The 21,382-nt window shown below is 36.8% G+C and overlaps 1 protein-coding gene across 1 annotated transcript; it reads left to right on the top strand.

Moving 5' to 3' along the window:
• Positions 1 to 8,227: 8,227 nt before the first annotated feature.
• Positions 8,228 to 17,696, top strand: LOC139716959 (2',5'-phosphodiesterase 12-like). The gene is made up of 7 exons (XM_071628484.1): positions 8,228 to 9,122; positions 10,166 to 10,305; positions 12,451 to 12,613; positions 14,296 to 14,428; positions 15,810 to 15,965; positions 17,022 to 17,145; positions 17,419 to 17,696. The coding sequence occupies exons 1-7, from the start codon at positions 8,266 to 8,268 to the stop codon at positions 17,694 to 17,696; spliced, it is 1,851 nt and encodes a 616-aa protein (XP_071484585.1). The 5' UTR covers positions 8,228 to 8,265.
• Positions 17,697 to 21,382: the final 3,686 nt, after the last annotated feature.

Genomic DNA, 21,382 nt, shown 5'->3' with positions numbered 1-21,382 from the left:
TTTATTTAACTTAATTAACAAAAATTAGCAAAACTATTGTAATAAAGATAATGGTTGCCCAATTGGAAATATCAGTTTTGCTGCCTAGGGAAAGCAGGCAAGTTGTAGCATGAAGTACAGTATGTACATGTAAATTTTGCTGTATGTAAATATGTGTAAGCATGTATTTATTGTAAAATATGTAATTCTGTATGATATTCAACTAATTAACTTATAGTGTTAGATATGTAAATGTAGAAATTAGCAGCATTACTAGTGAGCAAGTGCAGAAACGTCCTAAATTGTGCTGTGTGTAGTCACGTCCATGCTTCCGTCATGTATTCTCCATGTACTGTGCAATATTCACAATTTATTCCATGCTGAAAATCTTGTGCAGACATATCCATACTTTAAAAATGTGTTGTATTATTTATCATTCAAGTGAAACATGCATAAAAACATAATCCAAGTTACAGAAGATAACATCCATTCAAATCAGGGTGTCATTATCAAGGACACATGTTTAGATATCTATATTGGCAACTACATTTACATGGTGGAACAAAATTCCCTCTGCCCTTAGTTGTATATACATTGTATGTACTCTCTCAAGTGTACTGAACATCCTGTACACATTAACTCTTTTGGAAGGCATACAGATTGGAGGATGGTGTCATGAATTTATGGGGCATTGCATGATTTGCTGATGATACTCAGTGAATATTGTTCAGAGTATAACAATCATACATCTCCAAGAGTTGTTTTGTCTGGCACTAAAAGCTGCACAGAAGCACAAGTCAGTGAAGAAATGATTCTTTCCCTGATAGAGCAATGAGTACAGCCTTCAGTTTGATGCCTACCAGTCTTTGGGTGCGTTCAAGCGCCCTCCTAAAGCGAAGCAAACCATACCAAACCTGCACCAGAGGAGTGCTCAAACGCTCCTAAAGTGTACTGTACGGAACTGAACAGAGCCAAAAGTGAACCACTTCCTGATGTGTTCCAAAAGGGTATCAAAAGTGTACCAAAATTTCGCATGTGAAAAATGCACGTAACATGCACATATGTCATAATGCAAAGAGTTCATTCTCTTTGTTCAGGACATTTGTAAGTGGTGTAAGCACACCAAGTGAATGACCCTGTTGCTACAAAAAGTGTAGGACCCCATCTAAAAATTACTTGTGAAGTACACTTTCTCAACAAAGCGCTCAAATGCTCTGGATGTATTAAGCACAGCACAATACGGTTCGCTTTGGTTCAGTTCACTTTCGGTTTGCTTTTGAGCGCTCAAACACAACCTAAATCTGGCACAGTTCAGTATGGTTTGCTTTGGTTCACTTAGCACTGGAACACACCCCTAGTGTTTGTCTCTACACTCTATGAGTGTACATCTTCTACAGGATTATTCCATTTGCATCCATATCAAGCCTACCCACAGTCACATTATGATATGGCTGCTGTGATAACGATGTCTCTGTGATAATTGATAGCAGTGTCATATGCTCAATACCAGTGTAAAGCAGAAAAATCATGTTAATAGGAGTACATAAAATTGTATAATTCTTGCACTATTTGATAGATAAGCAGTAAATGCTTAACAGATGTACAATCATAAATGTTGTCCTTTTGGAACAAAACGACTGAGTTTTAATGTGAGATTAATTGATATATAGTGTCCAAAAACTTGCATTTCTCAGTCTTACATGGGTATCTCTTTCTGGTTCAGCAATATGTGCAGTTCAGTGATTAACTTATTTCCAACTCTATTCATTTGACATTGGCTTATACAAGAGCCTATTTTCCCTTGTTTAAATGTAATTCTATCATTGTTATTGTTTTGTTCCATGTGTTTAGATAATAGGAATGTGTTTAGATAATCTTATAGACAAAATAATGCATATACTGACTTCATCTATTGAAACTTTATCTCTAACAGACACATTCCCAGTATTATAAAAACTGTAAGTGTGCTACATGTGTTTTTTTTTTTTCATTTGCTACTTGGTCAAATTGATATCATTTACCTTTATGTTTTAATTCAAAATTGACAACGAAACTGATTATTTTGCATTTGTGATATGGTTGATAAGATTTAAAGTAAGTTACCAAATGTTGTACCGACCACATAGCACATAAAGTAAAAGAATGGGAATATCTTTAATAACAAACACAACAATCATCTGCGGTATAGATAAGTTGGCTGCAAATCATCAAGCCCAAAGTTGTGTCACCCAAAATCAAGTGTCGAAGTGTAGCTTAGATGCCATCTTGTAGAAGCTGTTAGTTGGACGTATGCATGTGAGTAGGCATGGTATAATAGAAGCAGTTTAGGTATGCAAAAATATATTTCAGGACTTTGGGCTCCACCTTAACAGTGCAATATATCTGGCAAAATCTATTTGCTGATCATACATACATGTATACATGGATATACAAGTTTGCTTTGAAGGAAATAAAATATAAGTGTGACAATTCAGTGACTTCTTTTTGTTCTTTCTTAGTCTTGATTCATTCCTTTGTCATAAAATGGTTTGTTTATGGTCATTGTATGTGTGAGATTGTTTTATTTCTGTGATGCTGCTCAGGTTCGTGAATATCTAAGCTTCAATAGCTATAAAATTATGTCCAGCCCCTGTCCCATTATAATGTCATTGAGGTCATTGGAGGAATGTCATGTAATGTCCTGATGAGATAACAAAGCCAACTAGTCATAGCTGTAGCTGTTTTGGGTACTTTTTTTACTACCAACATATATACTGAGGAATATAAAATGTAATGTCCTGGATTTTCCTTCTGCTTCATGTTTTTTTTTTCTATTCTTTTTGTTTTTGCATTTTTGCCAATGACCCAATGTTACATAGCAAACTGTAGGACAGGAATTCACAAAAGCAGTTTGAATTCAGCCCATGCATGGATTATACAAATTTTGTCTGAATATATGTATGTGACAGATGGAGTATGCCACAGGCATGCAATAACGGAAGTGCACTGATAGGGCATGTGAAAAGTATGCCTGTTTCACTACTTCAGTCCATGGAAACCATGGATTTGATTCTAACCCATCAGTAACTGAACCACCTGAAACTGCCCATCAGATTACTCCCTAAACCGCCGGAAACCGCCTGTCTGCTTTTTTATAGTTTTATGCTTTACTATTTTTATCATTTTCATGTAGAATATATACTGTAAAAGTGGATATTTTTGCGCGACTAATTTTTCGCGCTTGACTGGGTAAGAAGAGTTTCGCGTGTTTTTAATTCCGCAGAATCATGACGTCAAGTACTGGGACATATGGCACGTGAATATTTTCGTGTGTTTTTATTTTCGCGCTAGCTTCTGGTTGCGCGAAATGCGTGAAAATTTCAACACCGCGAAAATTTCCACTTTTACAGTAATATGTAATTTGAAAGAGGTCAAAGGTCAACAAAAGTATGTCAGAATTATTTCTGTGACACACAAATCTCTTGGTAAAGTCTTAATAGGCTTTGAAATAAACATAACTTATGATAGACAAAAATAAACATGCAGTGATCTATTTTGCATAATTTAGAAAGTTGTTGAAATGAGAGTACAGTGCACTCCCGTTATAACGAACACGGTTATAACGAAATTCCGGTTATAACGAAGTAAAAATTTGGGCTGCAATGTCATCCACTCTATGTATTTCTATTGTTTATTTGTTTGGTTATAACGAAATTCCGATATAACGAAAGAAAACTGCCGGTCCCGAGGACTTCGTTATAGCGGGAGTCCACTGTAATATTGCTGTACCTTCCAGGGAACAATGGGCCATTATGTACGGAATCTTTGTCATTTTGTCATTTTATGTTTCTGGTGCAACACATTTGTTGTAAGTAGGGCACTTTCTGGACAGCCCCTCAACCCATTACATTTGTAGAGAAGGCTACTAATTGACAGTGATGTCATGTTCAGGCCAAATGATTCTTTTTTTCCCAGCGAGAAATGAAAATCCCGATACTGGGGAGATTTTGCATAAAACAAATATTCATGCTTTTCTGTGTCAAGCACCCTGTAGACTTCTCCCTATAGTGGAGATGCATTCTTTGCAGTAAACATCATCCATCACCAGAATAATGCCTATAACCTGAAAGGATGGTGTAAATGAAGCTACGAGTCAAAAGTCTTTTCAAGCCTATTACAATCAAATAATTGGGATTTTTTTATAGGTATATTATATCAACTGTTATACCAGTTACTTCTCTGTATTTCTTTCCCTGCATGGTCTTACAAGATTACTGCGTAGTAACCTTGAACATTTTTGTCCCTCAGAATTTCCCAGGAATTAGTGGTCAGTAGGCCCCTATACTAGCCTTCTAGATTGTGCTTGAATTGTTATAGGGTCCTACCATATTTTAGGATCACAACTCTTCTGTGAGGACTATCATGTTAAACCACATTCATTTTCCATCCACTTTCTCCTTTTTTCACACTTTTAAAGGCATAAACATTCACTATTTTAACTGTAATTTCTTTTCCATTCTCAATAAAAGAGGTTGTGGGAAAAAGCAAGCATTTTCAGCTGGTTTTTACTGGGATTATAGACCTGTATCAACAATAACTTTACAAAGAGAATCAAACTTCATGTAAAGTGAAGGACATTTCATTTTGAAGAAAAATATATTTCATTTTTCCTGTATTCTGAGCGTTTTGGCTGTCCTGTTAATTAGCTGAAGCTATGGCACACAATTATACATTATATTCCGAAGGTTAGCTAATCTGCAAATGTAATAATGTTTGTTATTCCAAAGGTTTGTTAATCCCAAAATGAAATGTCCTTCACTTTACATGAAGTTTAATTCTCTTTGTAAATTTATACAGGTCTATGTTCCTAGTAAAAACCAGCTGAAAATGCTTGCTTTTTCCCACAACCTCTTTTAATGAGAATGGAAAAGAAATTACACTTAAATTAGTGAATGTTTATGCCTTGTGTGAAAATAGGAGAAAATTGAATCAAACAGAAAAAAAGAAAATAAACACAGTGTGATGACATCTCTGTACTTCCTACATGTGTAAAACTGCCAAACTACAGTTTGGGAATTTAAGAGACAAGCATACAAACAAAAACCCACTTGTTGCAATAGACATCAGTACAATGTTTGATTAAAAAACAAAAAACATTTGACGAGAAAACAGTGAAAACGTATTTCATTTTTCCTGTATTCTGAGCGTTTTGGCTGTGCTGAAGCTATGGCACACAATTATACATTATATTCCGAAGTTTCGCTAATCTGTAAATGTAATAATGTTTGTTATTCCAAAGGTTTGTTAATCCCAAAAGGAAATGAGGGTTGTTGTTCCAAAGATTTGTCAATCCAAAAACAAAATACGATTTGTTATTCTAAAGGTTCGTTAATTTGAAAATATGATAAGGTTTGTTAATCCGAAATGATTAAAAAAAATGAATAATGTGTAGCAAAGAATGTCTCATTCTATGATGAGGATGTAGAAGATGGAGAAGGGTAAGCATACATAATTATATCAAATAGGAGGAAAAAGATACCTATCGTGTGTATGTGTGTTTGTGTGTGTATGTGGATGTGTGCATGATTTCATTCAATTTTCATTGGGTAATATTCTAGATTTAAAGAGGGGAGGGAGGATTTGAATATGGAGGGGTTTTGATGTTTTGGATAGTTGCAAAGGTATATTGTTAGGAGGGCAGCTATAGGAACATTTTGTTTAACATGGGTTTTATTTGAGATATAGTAATAGGCTTTACTTCCTTTTTTTAAAGTTTGCTGTACTATTTTCATTCCATTTGCATGTTACAATGAAAAAATATGAAAATTTAATGTGTGCATCAATTATCGTTACCTTTGTTAATTTCTATTTCGAAGTGCAGATTTATTTCAAAAGGAACCATTTTTGTAAATATGTGTGTACGTGTGTGTGTGTGTGTGTGTTGTGTACTGGTTACTCTCTAAAAAAATCGAGTGAAAATTTTCACTCTAAAAAGAGTGAATACAAAAAAGAGTGAACTTCGAGTGAAATTGGAGTGAATTTTGAGTGAAAATGCTCATTTTCACTCATTTTGGAGTGACGTCAGGGATCACTCGAAGATTTTGGAGTGATCCCTGACGTCACTCCAAAATGAGTGAAAATGAGCATTTTCACTCAAAATTCACTCCAATTTCACTCGAAGTTCACTCTTTTTTGTATTCACTCTTTTTAGAGTGAAAATTTTCACTCGATTTTTTTTTAGAGAGTACAGTACTTTTTAGTTTTATATTTAGATTTAAACAAAAAAGATCAAAATCCATGAAAATATCCTTGATTATAGATTTAATCACCTTTTTGCCGGTATTTATGATTGAGAGCCTCGTCACGGAGTGAATGGCTGAGCGAGGTACCTGTAGAGCAAGACCCAAACTTGACCGTGGCTACGCGCAGCTGAGAGGAAAGGTTTTCAACCTCCCCCCTCCCCTTTTTTCATTAGACTCGCATGTTAGATTTTTAAGTCAGTTGGTCAGAAAATTAAAAAAATTACACAACAATTTGCAGAATTTGGTTTGTTTGTTCTTTTTTGTAATCGCTAATTACATTTGTCGTCATTCTAAGAATTGTGAGAATACACATTAGGTCCTATACATGGCATTATCGTGATATTTTGTCACCACCCCATAGTATCCACATAATTTTATATTTGTCAGTGAGCGCCACAAAGACAAAGACTCCATAGACTTTTAAAATAGTATAGGCCGTATATAGTGAAGACGCACTCGCGGAACAAGGAGTGACAAATATAGCACAATTACTCATTCACATCTTCCTTAATATTTCTATTTCAATATTTTGTCTGAAAACTTCGCAAACATTAAAAGTTAAAAGTGTGCACCATCTTTTAATTTAAAAAAAAAAATGCAAAAGCTCCCTCGGAGGGGATATCCCTATCCCATCCCCGCTCTGTCGCTGCGCACTTGATTTGATCAGAAAAGGAGAAAATCCAGCAACAATTACAGTACACAGTTCAGTTTGTTCAGGGCTTTTTCTTGCAACCCCATCCCGCATATAGCCTTACCCTTTTTATAGACAATTCCCAAATATGCCACCAAAAGTGTGAACCACATCTTAATTTCAATTCTAAAAAGGCAAACGCTACAGCTTCCTCATGAAAGAGGGGGTATAGTCCTCCCCACCCCCACCCCATCCCGTTTGCAATGCTCATAGATATCAGATTTTCAAATGATTTGATCAGCAGATTAGAGAATCATGGAACAGTTCAATTTTGCTTGTTTTGCACTTTTCCGTGCAACTTAATGTAGGGCCTATAGCCAACGCATCGTCTTGCTTTTTTTTAATGAAAAGTCGAGTCGGAGGGTAAGAGCTTATGCCTATACATATCATCATCCCACCCCTTCCCTGCTCTGTCGCTTCATGTGACTTTAGATTGTCAATGATAATTTGAACAGACGTAGGGCCTACATGACAAAACCACACAACAATAAATCGTTATACGGAATTCAGTCTGTTTGTCCAGGGCTCTTTATGTGACTAACTCTTACTTTTTAATTGAATGCAATGATTGTTAAGGGGAAATCCAGTCCAAATATAACTAGTCTGATAAAAATTTGACTGAAATCGGATGAAAACTTTAACGAAGTTAAAGTCGGACATTTTGAAGTATTGCTAATTTCTGCAAAACATGCAGTTCTTGTGCAGTGGATATGAATATGCAAATGAGTTAGCTAACCATGTCATACCCTCACAATATTCCATCGGTTGTGTGTACAAAAAAATGACGAAAATTCCAGACGGTGATCCGGATCACAGCATCGAATCCCGCTGTTCCTTGTGTCATTATCAGGGTTATAATGCTTTCCTTAACAATTTTATCCAACTGTTTATAACTTTATAACTGTTTTTTTTTTTAGTTTAAAGTTATTTTATAGTTTATATTTATTTTTATAGTCAAACAAACAAAGAAACAAAAAAGTATCGTCAGCGAAATCATAACTACAATGTACTAGTATCGGAGGTAGGCCCTTAGTATACATTGTAATGTACTTCGTTTCATTCAAATACTGAGTAGACAAGAAACCCGAAGGCCGAGTTGTTTGTCCACAGGCCGATTTTGGCTGGCACCGAATTTACAACACGCTGGAGAGTTGCCTACAAGTTACGCAATACTTCCCAGGAAGAGATACGTACATACATGTACGTGTGAAGCCAGCTAGCAGGTCAGTCACTAGCCTACACGCGGACACACGGTTCGCTAGGCGTTGATGCTTTCTGACCTTGTGTAAACGACGTTGTCGAGTTGATATCTTTATGAATTTTATGAAATCACTTGGTCGAGTACTGCGAACTTTTATTAAAAGTCGTCCCCCTCCCGCCGTATTCGCGTCAGAAAAGGAAATAGTAATGGGGCGAGCGTTTGTAAGGTGCATCGACGGTGAAGGAGACATGAGTATTTCATTCAAGTATCGTGATAAACAGAGCAGCTTGCTTCGACCGCAAACAGAAGTTGTAGGTAAGGCCCTCTCACGAATCCAATGCACAATGAAGAAGCATTTTGAAAAGGAGATGAAGAAGAGGAAGAAGATGAAACTTGATTTAGCCACCTCTGAAGCGACTAATGTGGTCGACAGCGAGCCTGTCGTTAGTTTGTGTATGGACGATGTGCAAGTCGACCTGGAAAAGTGCAACAGAGCTGCTTGGATCGACGGGGCAGTTTTATGCATAAACGATACAAGCTTCTCTGTATGTAGGAATTATCCAAAGATTTTACAGCTGTCTCTGCCAACTGTTTCACTCGTAGGATGTCCAGTGTTTCCAAGAGTAGTGACAGAATTTACTGCAGTAGATGCCTGTAAATACAGATGGTTCCGATGTGTGAAGAAAAGTGACAGTGAGCATGGCGTGAATGATAGCAAGCAGTTAAACAAGACGTCAGTTGTCCACAGTGGTTCAAACGATGAATGGATTGAAGTTGGACAAGAGAAAACCTACACCCCATCAGTACGGGATGTGGGTTCAAAGTTAAAGCTTGTGTGCTTGCCAAGGAATGGCATCAAAGAAGGAGAGGAGAAGCATGTTGTGATGATGAGAGATGTTCAAAATGGACCTGCCACGTATCCATTCGAAAAGAGGCATGCATTCACAAATGAGAGAACGTCACAGGAATGGTAGGGTATTACTAGTGAGGGGTCCATACTGTTTCACCAGATGACCTTTGCAATGTTATATTCAGATTTCATGAAAATTATATTTGAAATTATTGAACACTAGACTAATACAGTCAGTATCAGACAGCATTAATTCAGGCCTGTATCCATGAAACTTGTTTCACAAATTTCTACAAATCAAAGAAAACTTTCCAGTGCTATTTTGTGTGGGTTTAATTTCTAGTTAGTAATTAACTATACACAGCCCTGTTGCTGTACACATGCTTCACATGGCATCTGGCCGGGCATGGTCGGGCTAGTTACTGTACACTGTAGTATATGAAGATTTTTAGAGTTTCACTTGAGATGGAAAATCTACAGATAAATTTCAAGATGACAAAGTTTTTTTGTGTTTGTGCTCTACTCTGTTGGGGAAAGCATTTGCATGTACAGTTGTAAATACTTTTCACCCTACCATGTAGTTGATGCCATGTCCAGTAACTGTGTCCTGTCTGATACTATATACATGTACTTTCACACACATGTACTTTTTCCCATAGAAGCAGATCCTTTTCTGTTGGGAAGTCCCAAGAAATCAATGTGCAGCCACCTCTCAAATTTTCTTTCTTGTTACATATTTTGCATGTAGCGCTTAGGAAGCGGAAATGCATTGATCAACACATGGTACATCGACTATGAAAACACAATGCCTAGCACCACCGATGACAAATCTACCTCTGTTGGGACGTTTTGCTCTTTGCTAATATGCGTACATACAGCTGTACAAGAAATTTTTCATTTTGACAGTGTTCATTGCTCTGCATTTCGAATGAACGACTATAGGTCATAGTGAAATTTATGAGATGAGAGGAGATATTTCAAGGCTACCAAGCCTTTGGAAAGCCAGCTGATGAAGCACTCCACTTGTACATACACACATAGACACATACTGTACACAACAAAATAATTAGTATTAAGAGTTGTCAATTGTGTGTGCAGATGTCCACATTGTACTGTACTCTTATTTGTGATTTTATTCTTTTTGTTTTACTTTGCTATTGTAGCTTCAGAATCATGTCATATAATATCCTTGCTGATACGTATGCTGATTCAGACTACTCTAGGGACTTCCTCTATCCCTACTGTCCTGCAGCTGCACTGGACATTGACTACAGAGAACAGCTACTACTCAAGGAAATATCAGGTAAACATAGTGTGCACACTTTAGTAAGTTTTTATCATCATTTACTGTATATGAATGATACTCATTTGATTATTTGATACAGTAGCAGTGGATGACATTGTGCATACAATACGTACATGTATGTACATTGTAGGATGGATATTGATCCCTGATGGATGATTCAACTACAACATCCCTGATTGATGCCAAAGACAAAAATGTACGCACAAAGCTCGCAAATACTGCATTGAAATTAGTAGTTGAGTTTGATATGATGTATAGAATCTACCCAGATAAGTATTGACTGCAGAATGCCATCTGCTGTTTTGACAGGCTTCATAATGTTTTTGCATATATATATTGTGCACCTTGGTCCAAACCAGCTTCCTGAGATGTGATAATCCCATATTGAGGCAGTGTGGCACCAACCTCCCTGTCCTTTACCAGAGTAAACTTGACCCCATGACTGGCCTCCAGCAGAACACCTCTACATTTTTACAGGCATGTCCATCGTCCACAAGGAGACTTGGCAGTCCATTGCCTGTATTTATTTCATTTTGGTGCTCCATCCCATACAACTTGCCGCAAATGCAAGCTTTAAATACCGTTTGAACTGAACACTACTTTCCACCTCTATTCACATACCTGTATACTCACCATCATTTCGAACTCTCTATGGATTTAAAGCCAGGGAAGTGACCACCTTGCTGCATAGACATGATGGTACTGTATACAAGTGTACTTGTGAGTGAATACAGAATGAGTGACAGTGCATGAAGCAAATTTGTATTCTCACCTTGATTTAGCATTATCAAATCTTGTCTCCGTAGAAGCCTGGAGACTTTGAAGCTTTTATTGGAAATATAAAGTGGCATGCACAAGTAACATACAACAGACAATGATACTCTGCATTTATCCTTTGTTATCACACCACTGTTCTAGTACACAATTAGACGCCTGATTTATTGAACTTGCAGTGTATGCCCTCTGAAAAGAAGGTAATCATTACTATTGATATTACAAAGCATCGAATTGTAAGATGAAAACTCATACAGGTGTTACTACAAGTGTCTGTTCGAGTTGTATGATGGTAATTGCATGCATTTGTATCATGTATAATTGTTTCATGGTCTTGATGAGAGACAGATATTTATGTAACTAAGAATATTGGTGTAATATGTGCCATAATAGATGGTAAGTTGTTAGATGGTGATATTAGTGACTCACAAATTTATGTACATGTTTAACTGCACAATATAAATGAATCTTGGCATTTCATGTGAAACTACAAAATTCTATAGCTCTGTAATTTCTCCATGACCTAAGAGTTTCTCTAATTCATTTGCATTACATCAATCTCTCTCTGGGAGATGTATCAATTCTTTACTTTTTCCTTTTTAGATTTACCCTCGGATTGAACTTTGATCACTTCTTACCAATTAGATGTTAATTGGTGATGTATTGTGATTGCCCTTTCAAAAAAAGCTCAAATCAAAGGGAACTGAGCTTGAAAAGGACTATCCTTTTTCTATGTGACAAATACAGTGTATATCATCATAAACATACCACACCTATTTTAACATAAAAACTTCCTACCATTTACACTAAAGGACAACATTTCTGGAAATTTTTGCCAGGTTTCCATGCTGTAATATACATTTAAAACTCGACGCATTTGACATTGGGGGAACATGACACTGGCCTGGTTGCAAACCACCTTGCCTGCATGTGTGATTACATTTTGTATGTATCTCATGTAAACCCACCATGCAGTGGATGCTTGATAACTTCCTATACCTTACATCCGATAATTTATAAGCATTAAGCATAGAACAAACATGTACAGCTCATTAGAATGCACAAACAGTTGAAAGTTGTACATGTACATGTAATTCATATAATAGCACGCGATGAATCCTTTAAATGGCACATATTATTTCCTGGTTTTCTTTTCACAGAAGTCATAGCCATGCTATACACATAGTACATATTTCATGAACAAATGTCAGTAAAGCCAAATCAAATAAAGAAAAAAAATGTTCCTTGGCCTGGCAGTTCCCTTTGATACGTTTTTTTAGTTGTGGCAAAGTACACAGGTAGGCCTAGATTGTTTCATGTTCAGTAACTAAAAGCTGCATGATTCTCAAATGTTTTCTATATGGGCAGGTTATAATGCTGACATTCTGTGCCTCCAGGAGTGTGGAAAGAAATTGTTTCAACACTGTCTCAAGCCAGCTTTCAGCGATCAAGGTTTTGAGGGTTTGTTGCTTTGCAAAGGCAAGGAAATGCCAGAGGGAGAAGCCCTTTTCTACAGAACAGACAAATTCAGGTACGCTGTTGATCAAGTGGTAATACATGTGTACAGTACAGTACAGTTCAAGGAGCTTTATGTGTACATGTTCAAGGAGGTCTCCTAGATGAGTGAAGGTCTTAACCCGTTAAGGACGGGCTGATTTTGCTACAACACGCATTTCCCATAGACACCTGCCCGAGTATACTTGTGACTCATCTTCAACGGTTTAAAGAAATTGATGGGGGAAGGGGGGTAGTGACTCAAAGATTACTTCAGGCACATTGAAGACAGATGCAGAATTGTGTGCTTTGGATAAGGGTGTTTTATGAGCTTTTGTAATATGTTATGCAGGGCTGAACACTAACCCATATTTTCTACTGGTCCGACCTGTTTTCAGACCAGTAGGTACCCAGTTTTCCTTTTTGTCGAGCCCACTGGAGGTGAGGGGAGACTGAGGGATCGCCTGCGGCGCCAGCTGTCAGTCCGTCGTCCGTAACGCTACAAAAACTTCAATAACTCTTTACTCTGGACTTCAATTGCGATCAAACTTTGAGGGAAGAGGGATCATACAAAGTTCCACATTTTACCATATATGAAGGTCACCTCAAGGTCAAAGCTCTCAGGCAGGGGTCAATGAACTATTAGAGCCCAATGTGAGCCGTTTCCAATGTCTCCGTTTTGGCGACACCGTAGTGTTCCTGTGGAGACCATGTCAGGGAACGAGGATCTTTCTATTATGGGTCATAATTTGTGACTAAACTTGGATGGTAGATGTCCCTGGGGAGTGGATGGTCACCACAAGGTCAAAGGTCACAAGAAGGGGTCAACGAACTTTTAGAGCCCAATGTTAAGTTTTTATGGCGCATTTCTATTATGGGTCATAATTTTTTATCCATAGGTCCGTTTTTGACTAAACTTGGATGGTAGATGTCCCTTGGGGAGTGGATGGTCACCACAAGGTCAAAGGTCACAAGCAGGGGTCAAGGAACTTTTAGAGCCCAATGATAAGTTTTTATGGCGCATTTCGATTATGGGTCATTTTGATCCATAGGTCAGTTTTGTGACAAAACTTGGATGGTAGATGTCCCTTGGGGAGTGGATGGGCACCACAAGGTCAAAGGTCAGAGGCAGGGGTCAACAAACTTTAAGGGCCTAATGTTAAGTTTTTATGGCACTTTTTTTTGTGCTTGATTAGTGGCAAAAAAGCAAAGCTTTATATATAGTTATGTAATGGGCATATTTGCACTCTTTAAAAATGTGGATACATAATCTAAAATGATCTGCTAAAAGTATCTGTGTGTAATATCAGACTATGTGATTTCATGGGTATTTCATTTGCCTTATCACATTGCAGTACTTTATTTTTGAGCACACTGAACCCCATTCAAAGATCTTATTTCCAGTGTATAAAATAAGCTTATATGATGATGAATCGTGATCTACGCATATTTTCTGTCAAACTGTGAGTGACTTTGTATTCTTGTACACAGATTACTCTTATACCCAATTTGTATATTCCAGACAATTGTTCCTAGGTTTCCATACAAGTTTGTGTATGGCATGGGTATGGTTTAATAGCAATTAAGAAGAATACTTCAGTTCAGTTCAGTTCATTTATTTCCATTCTCATTTTCTTCCAACAAAACATAACACAGAAAAATAAGGACATTTATCATAAGTAATACTTAATTGTGTATTGTCTCATTTCGTGTTCTCAGACTGATTGAGCAATTTGATGCATCCTTGGCCAAAGCATTTGAGACTGAATCAGCAAACTTGGACTTACTGGAAGGAGTCTCCAAATCTCCAGCTATGCTGAATCAGGTCCTTACTAGGACTAGCGTGGTCCAGGTGAGTCCTCCATAATAATCTGACTGCTGTAATGAGACACCGTACATCACCATAGATTTGACAACTTGTACTTTCATTGTCAATGGTTCTTGTACCACACCATGTTCAAACTACATTGCACTCCTTTAAATCCACCAAGTGAAATATTTGCAAATGTACGAGAACTTAAACAGAAAATAGGCCAAAATATTTGTAATACACCTCTGCACGGAGTAATTTGTCTTTCATGGCATTGCATTTGAAAAATAATGTCAGGAGACAGAAATACAAATGAAGGAAAATTATGCGATGTTTTCACAGCAGGCTGACAATTTTCTTTCACCTCTTATCTTTTATTTATGTGTCATGATGAATACAGTATGTAACGTCATAAGTTCAAGTTTGACATGTCTATACACATGCTGTAGATTGTATGTCTCTGTAAAGAAGTAGATACTCTCAGAGCATCCTCTGTCTTTTTTTTTTTCATTTCCAAAAATGTTTGAAAAAAATTCAGAGGGATGTTGATATCCCTTGTACTATCACCAACCTGACATGGTTTAAAAGAAGTGTTCTGATTTTTAAAAAAAAGAAAAGAAATGAAAAACTTTCATTTCATTGTCAAAAGTAAATGCAACAAAGTGGACACTGCATTTTACATTTTTTTCATGCCAACCAGGGAAGAGGTTGATAATCCTAAATATGTTCATCCTTATGCTCATGGCAGATGCCATTCATATTGATAAAATTGTATACAACTTTGATGGTCTGTCAACTTATTGTAGTTTAATGACATACAGAGTGTTTAGGTGTGTCGCAGCAACATGCTGAAATTTTTATGTTACATCCCTGTGTGACATGTGCAATATTCCAGGCACCCTGCTACAAACTGATGCCATGCAGACAATAAGAATCTTGGAAGTGGGCTCAATATGTCTGAAAGTGTACCTAGAAATGCAGCTATATTTATATATTTTTTTGTTACTCCCTTGATAACAGCTCTTTCAGAGTGATCAAATAGTCACAAATAAGACTAAGACATGTATAGCACCAGAGAAGATTGAGACCCCTAGAGCTTCCAGGGCCCTTGAGCTGGCATCAACTTCGGTAGCTAGAGAATATTTATGTCATGCCTGTGACATGCACTTCATGCACACTCATTTGTGCACAGCATCAAGATTTATTTTGTTTTTTGTTGTTTTTTCATGCTACATGCTGCGCTCATTCACGATGTGGACCAGTCTGATGTATGCATGATATATATCAGGGAAATTGTCTTTTCCCATCAGAAGACCATATACATTTCTCTGAAATATTTGCATTATTAAATTATTTTTTTCCCAGTGCTTTATGTCTGTTTTATATTTTGTTTGTCTGTTGTTGTTGTTTTTGTGAAATATAGGTAGCTATTCTGGAAGACATTCATAATCCAACTCGGCTGTTATGTGTTGCCAATACACATCTATACTTCCACCCGAGAGCAGGCCACATTCGTCTGATACAGGCAATAGTCATTCTTAGGCATATTCAGAGGATACAACAGCAGTATGCAATAAAGGTGTGTTTCACTCATTCAATCTTTCAGCTACTCTCGTACAATTCATGTGCATTTGTATGCCTAACCATGACTGCTGACTGGCAAGTCCAAGGAAAAGTTTACTTTAATACGGGGGATTGACTTAGAGTCTCAATTAAAAGCTTCAGAGCTACATGTATTGCACATCCTGACTGGGACAGGCAGTATATATCCCTTTTGTATGTTTTTACTTTATAAACATTTTGACACTTAAAATCAACTACCGGTAATGTCATTTTACATGCAAAGCCTGCAATTATGGTAATGTATACTGTAATATTCATTTAACCAAGATATGTAGCTGCTTTTTAACTTGTTATACAATGTAAGGCTGCAAGTGAGTTTATTCAGAAAAATCATGATGAGCTGTGATTAAGTGCTGGTATTATGGTATTTGAAATGATTTACCAATATTCAGACAATCAGAACTTGCTATCAATTACCAGACTCTGCTCAGAATTTTGTGGTGAATTACATTTTCTTGTGAAGTGCACGCATACCCCTGATACCTGTGAGTTGAGTTGAGTTGAGCTTATTTATTTCACTGCAGATCACTCACTGGGTTTCATCACATTTACATGTAACTCTCTCAAGTAGTCATGCTTCTAATTTTAGAATTGAACAAAATGGTGGTATAACTGCTTATTTTGTTGATTTTTTAAAACAGGGATACCAGTTTTCAGGCAAAAGCCTGAATTCAGGCCCTGGCAGTTTCAAGGTTCAGGATTTTTCATGTACAAAGGAACTTTATGAAGATGGATTTCAGGCCCTTTATTTCATTTTAGCTGGCATCCCTGTTAAAATTCTTTTCTTCCTCTAAACATCTGCATCTACACTGTATCCTTCAGTGTTCCCACCGTTTGCCACGTAAGACTGTATCTTTCATTATGAAATCAATGAGTTAAAAACATTGGATTCAGACAAATGTCTTGAAGTTGTGTTGACTTCTTTAAGAAAATAAAAAACTTGTGTGTGTATGAAACACATATTTTAATATGCTTTGGAAATGTGTCTTTCTTTTAAATTTCCTATTCACAGTTGCCAGAATGCAAGTTAGCACTAGTGCTGTGTGGAGACCTTAACTGTCAAACATCTGATCCTGGTGTGTTCGAGCTTATATCCAAGAAGCACATCTCTCCCAATCATGTCCAGTGGTATGCTGGTAAGTGTTTTAGCTTACTCAGTATTTCCTACTGTATGAATTTTTGTTCTCTCTCTTTTCTTTCTTTCTTTTTTTTGACATATCTCAGCATGACATAGAGAGGTCATGACAGCTGGTATTACTTTCAAGCCCAACCTTGACATCTCATATTCATATCATGATTCTTTTTTTCCAGTGTTCATTTTTAGTTCATTTTTTTAGTCATGTTTGCTTTCTGTAAAGTGTTAGTGGATCTAGCTGATCATGTTTTTTTGGATATATTTTGTCCTGTAGGAGGCAAAGCAGAGTTCTGCGGAGGTATGACCCTCACCCATGACCTAGATTTTACCAATGCCTGCATGAGCCAGAGGTACACCAACTTTGTAGCTGGATTTGTTGCGTCACTAGACTACATTTTGATTGACAGCCATCACCTCAGCGTGATCAGGGAAATCCCCATGCCCTCACATGATGACATCATCAGTCATGTAGCTCTACCCAATCAAGTCTTCCCATCAGATCATCTAGCCATTGGATGTGAGGTCAAGTGGGAGCAAAGTGGAAAGTTGTGAGTGCATAGTTACTGCATATTGTGAGTCTACCAATATGTGACTGTTTTAAGGCAAATTGCAGTTAAATGTTATTTAATTATCAGTATGTTGTTATATTTTGAATAGACTCTGGGATCTGAGAGAGAGAGAGTGGAATTTTATAATCTAGTTGCATTGAAATCTGAAATTTGATACATGCACCTCTTATGTCCATGGCCATCTATCAGTGAATTTTTCGTAGAATTAGTGAGCTAGTGCAAAAGAGAGCCGCTTCTTCAGCCACAGTTGATGTGATTCCACCCCTATTTCTAGCTCAGTGGTATATGTGATGAACTTAATATTGCTGGAAAACACTGCACCAAATTATATTCCTGGTAAATTAATGAATCATCAGAAAACACTTCTGTACATCATGCCTACCCGCTGTAAATTGTAATGTGAATGACTGACAGAATTGTCATCCATTACCCTTAAGTGTCTTTTGTTGCTTGTGTAAGAATCATACAGATGCTCATTTTGTCTTCTTTCCCTCCATCAGAGGAATGCGGAAGTGCCTTTGTCCATCATTTTGTCTATTCTCTGCACTGTAGCTTTAGATAGGGTCCTCAGATTAGAACATAAATTAGATGTTCTAGTATCAAATGCCAAGATACATAAAGTATAAACTATGTCATGTTTTCTTGCTGGCTATTTGTTATCATGTGTTATGTTATACAGCTGTATAATTTTTGTTTGTCATATAGGATGATGTTAAAGGCTTGCCATTTCTGTGTTCTCACAGTTTGTGTGAGTTAAGTTCATAGTGAACCGTCACCATGAAAACCTGATACAGTCGCCAAACATTGGATTGTTATCTTAAGGTAATCTTATTGTCACCAGACTCAGAGCTTCTCGTTGACATGGAACTTCTGCATTATTTTCCAAAACCTGCTACAGAAATGATGAGAATGGCATCCACCAGATAAGTCATGGCAAAATCAGCTTTGAAGTTCAGATGCATGCAAACATACAAGAACTTGGCTGTTGTTATTAAATGCAAGTAGTCAATATAAAACACTGTTGCAACATGCTCATAAGAAACTGCAAGATGTGAATTTGTAAACATTAAGAATTATTATGGGAGGAAGTTAATACCCATTTTTTTTTTTTTTTTTAAAGCAGAAGTTATATTCCTCATTTTCCAACCCAATTACCTCCCCCAGTTACTTAGTTTTGGTGCCTGCAACTTTAATAATCATGTAATCATGGTGATATGTCAAATATTTCAGGAGCAGGCAAATGAAGTTTCTTTATTTTTTTTTCATTTACCAGTATTACTCTAAAGTTTTCTGGGAACCTTTCTTTGCTAGGTTGATGTCAATACACATTTTCCAAGTCTGTTAGTCTTCTTGACATATAGCATACATCTACCGTTGTTCTTTCAACTAAACTTATTGATAGCTTGAGATGTGTGTCTCATTATGTCCAAGTAACTAGCATTCACAAACACAAAAACAACTCTTTATGACAAATAACAGGGAGAGAATTACGTGAAAAAATTTCTGCGCATGCATACATGTATTAATATTTTGGAGCTGGTATAAAACCACAGTACAATGTACAAGCGACTCCTGTTGCCTGGGACCGACAGTTTCTTTTTTTTTATATTGAAATTAAAGCGTAGAAAGATGTAGATGATTTGGGGACCTGAATTTTTACTTCATTGTAATGAGAATTTTGTCCTAGCCGTGTTGATTATAATGGGAGTGCACTGTAGCCTATATAGTAAACTTCAGCTGAAAACATGTTGAATGAAATTTGAATTGCACAATTATGGGAATGGAAGTGGAGGGCTCATAATACCTTGCCACTATTTTTCAGGAAATAACAATCAAACTTCAAACAGTACATCTTGTATCTGTTAAATCTTTCTATTTCATTTCAAAATTATTCACAAAATATGTGAAGAGTTTGAAGAGCTGTGATTTCATAGCAGACAGAATAAGGTACACATTGTAGATCCCCAAGAAAAATGCTTACCTTTTAGTCCTCTCATCCAGTTTCACAGTACATTGTATCCAGGACTGTCCTCACGAACGCTCCAGTCTTGTAAAGAGGCTTATTAAAGAACTGTCTATGAATGTATGCTCACTTGACCAGTCAACAACACTAAGAATTTGATATACAGGCAGTTGCTTCCTGAGCGCTGCTGAAGAGGATGCTGCCCATGTACAGTGAGGTTTGAATAATAAAAACTATCCACACCTGCAGAGTGGAGGGTGGATCATATCCATCTAAATATGGTTTGTGTGGTCACTTTATTCAAAGGCTTCTTGTTGCTTATGAGGAGAGCATTTCCTGCATTCTCAATTGGTGTGTCCTTTCAAAGTTTGTTTTGAGATATTTAACGATGCACAATTTTGTTTTCGGAGGATGTGCCTGTAATGTCAGTTTTAAACATATTTTCTCCAGTCTGCTTTGCTCCATAGGCTCATCATTGAAAAATGAAACACTTTGCCTGATCCTTAGCACACTTAACAAGGGTAAAAGTATAGCCATACTACATATACCACCGAGAATGTATTGATGTGAGGTAAATGGTATCCATTTAGCTATACAGTGTATAGTATAGTGATGGATAATAATGTATGTGTGGATGCATGATCAGGTGAATATGTCTTCACAGAGACCTACATGTAATCGTGAATAATTTTGTGTACCAATTTGGAAAACATTCTCTGTGGCCATTACAGACATGTAAGGGACCAATGAGATTTAGTATTACATACAGTAGCAGACGTTACATGCATGTCTTCCATGCACTGAATGAGTGCAAAAAAAGCCATTAGATACTATGTACTATTTTTTAATAAATAAATGCACAAACCAGCATTTTTTTTTACTTTTTTACCTTTGGTCAATACCATGCTTTGGTTTGCTGTAAAAAAAAAAAAGATCATTTTTCAGACATTGAGGCTATGGCCAGTACATGTATACCTAGTTGAGTATTGCATACTGGAGAAGAATAGGTGCCCACATGAACTGTACATGTATAAGATGACAGTTAGGCAATAGGTCTGTAATACTCTTTTTTTTTTTTCTGTAGAGGGTCTGTAATGGCCATATCAAGCATTGTGACCCAACAGGCAGATAACCAATCACTTGGATTTCCTTGCATGTCTGAAATATTTTCAGCAGAGGGATATGATTGTCGTGTTTGTACCGTATTTCACTTCAGGTAGATGGCTTGAAAATATTCACAAGTAGCTATGATATCTTAAGAAATACAAGTACAAGCATGAAATGCAAACATTTGTAGTAGATCAGTAGAGTTTTAAGAGATTGTCCACTTCAGGCAGCAGAGAAAATGGATCACATGATTTGATTGCAGTAACAAAGCATTTCTTTATTTCACAGTTCTTTACATCAATATGGTGTGCTATGAACAGCTACATAGAAATACATATAATCAGCAACAACAAACTTCTGATGGCGGATGTCATAGGGTCAAAAGAGTAAAAGCATGGTGTCTACAAATTTCACATTTTAAGCTATATACTTACACACATTAATGAAAGTCTGCACACATGTTACAATCAAGATGTGAGAAAAGTTCTTGTGTGTTTCCAAGGATATCAATAAAAATGAAAAATTATATATCAAGATGAAATTTGAAACTGTACAATAAACAATGTGGACTGGAATTTAATAAATATTGGATGCAGATC

Source organism: Diadema antillarum, unplaced genomic scaffold (assembly GCF_040938485.1).
Source record: "Diadema antillarum isolate AM-2024a unplaced genomic scaffold, OU_Dant_1.0 scf00000071, whole genome shotgun sequence".
In the NCBI taxonomy this organism is placed as follows: Eukaryota; Metazoa; Echinodermata; class Echinoidea; order Diadematoida; family Diadematidae; genus Diadema; species Diadema antillarum.
The sequence above is the reverse complement of the archived record's forward strand: the minus strand, read 5'-3'. Positions and strand labels throughout refer to the sequence as shown.

Coding starts and splice junctions, on each gene's coding strand:
- LOC139716959 (XM_071628484.1), top strand. CDS start 8,266: ATGAATTTTATGAAATCACTTGGTCGAGTACTGCGAACTTTTATTAAA. Junction 10,306..12,450: donor ACTACTCAAGGAAATATCAG/GTAAACATAGTG, acceptor CTATATGGGCAG/GTTATAATGCTGACATTCTG. Junction 12,614..14,295: donor TACAGAACAGACAAATTCAG/GTACGCTGTTGA, acceptor TCGTGTTCTCAG/ACTGATTGAGCAATTTGATG.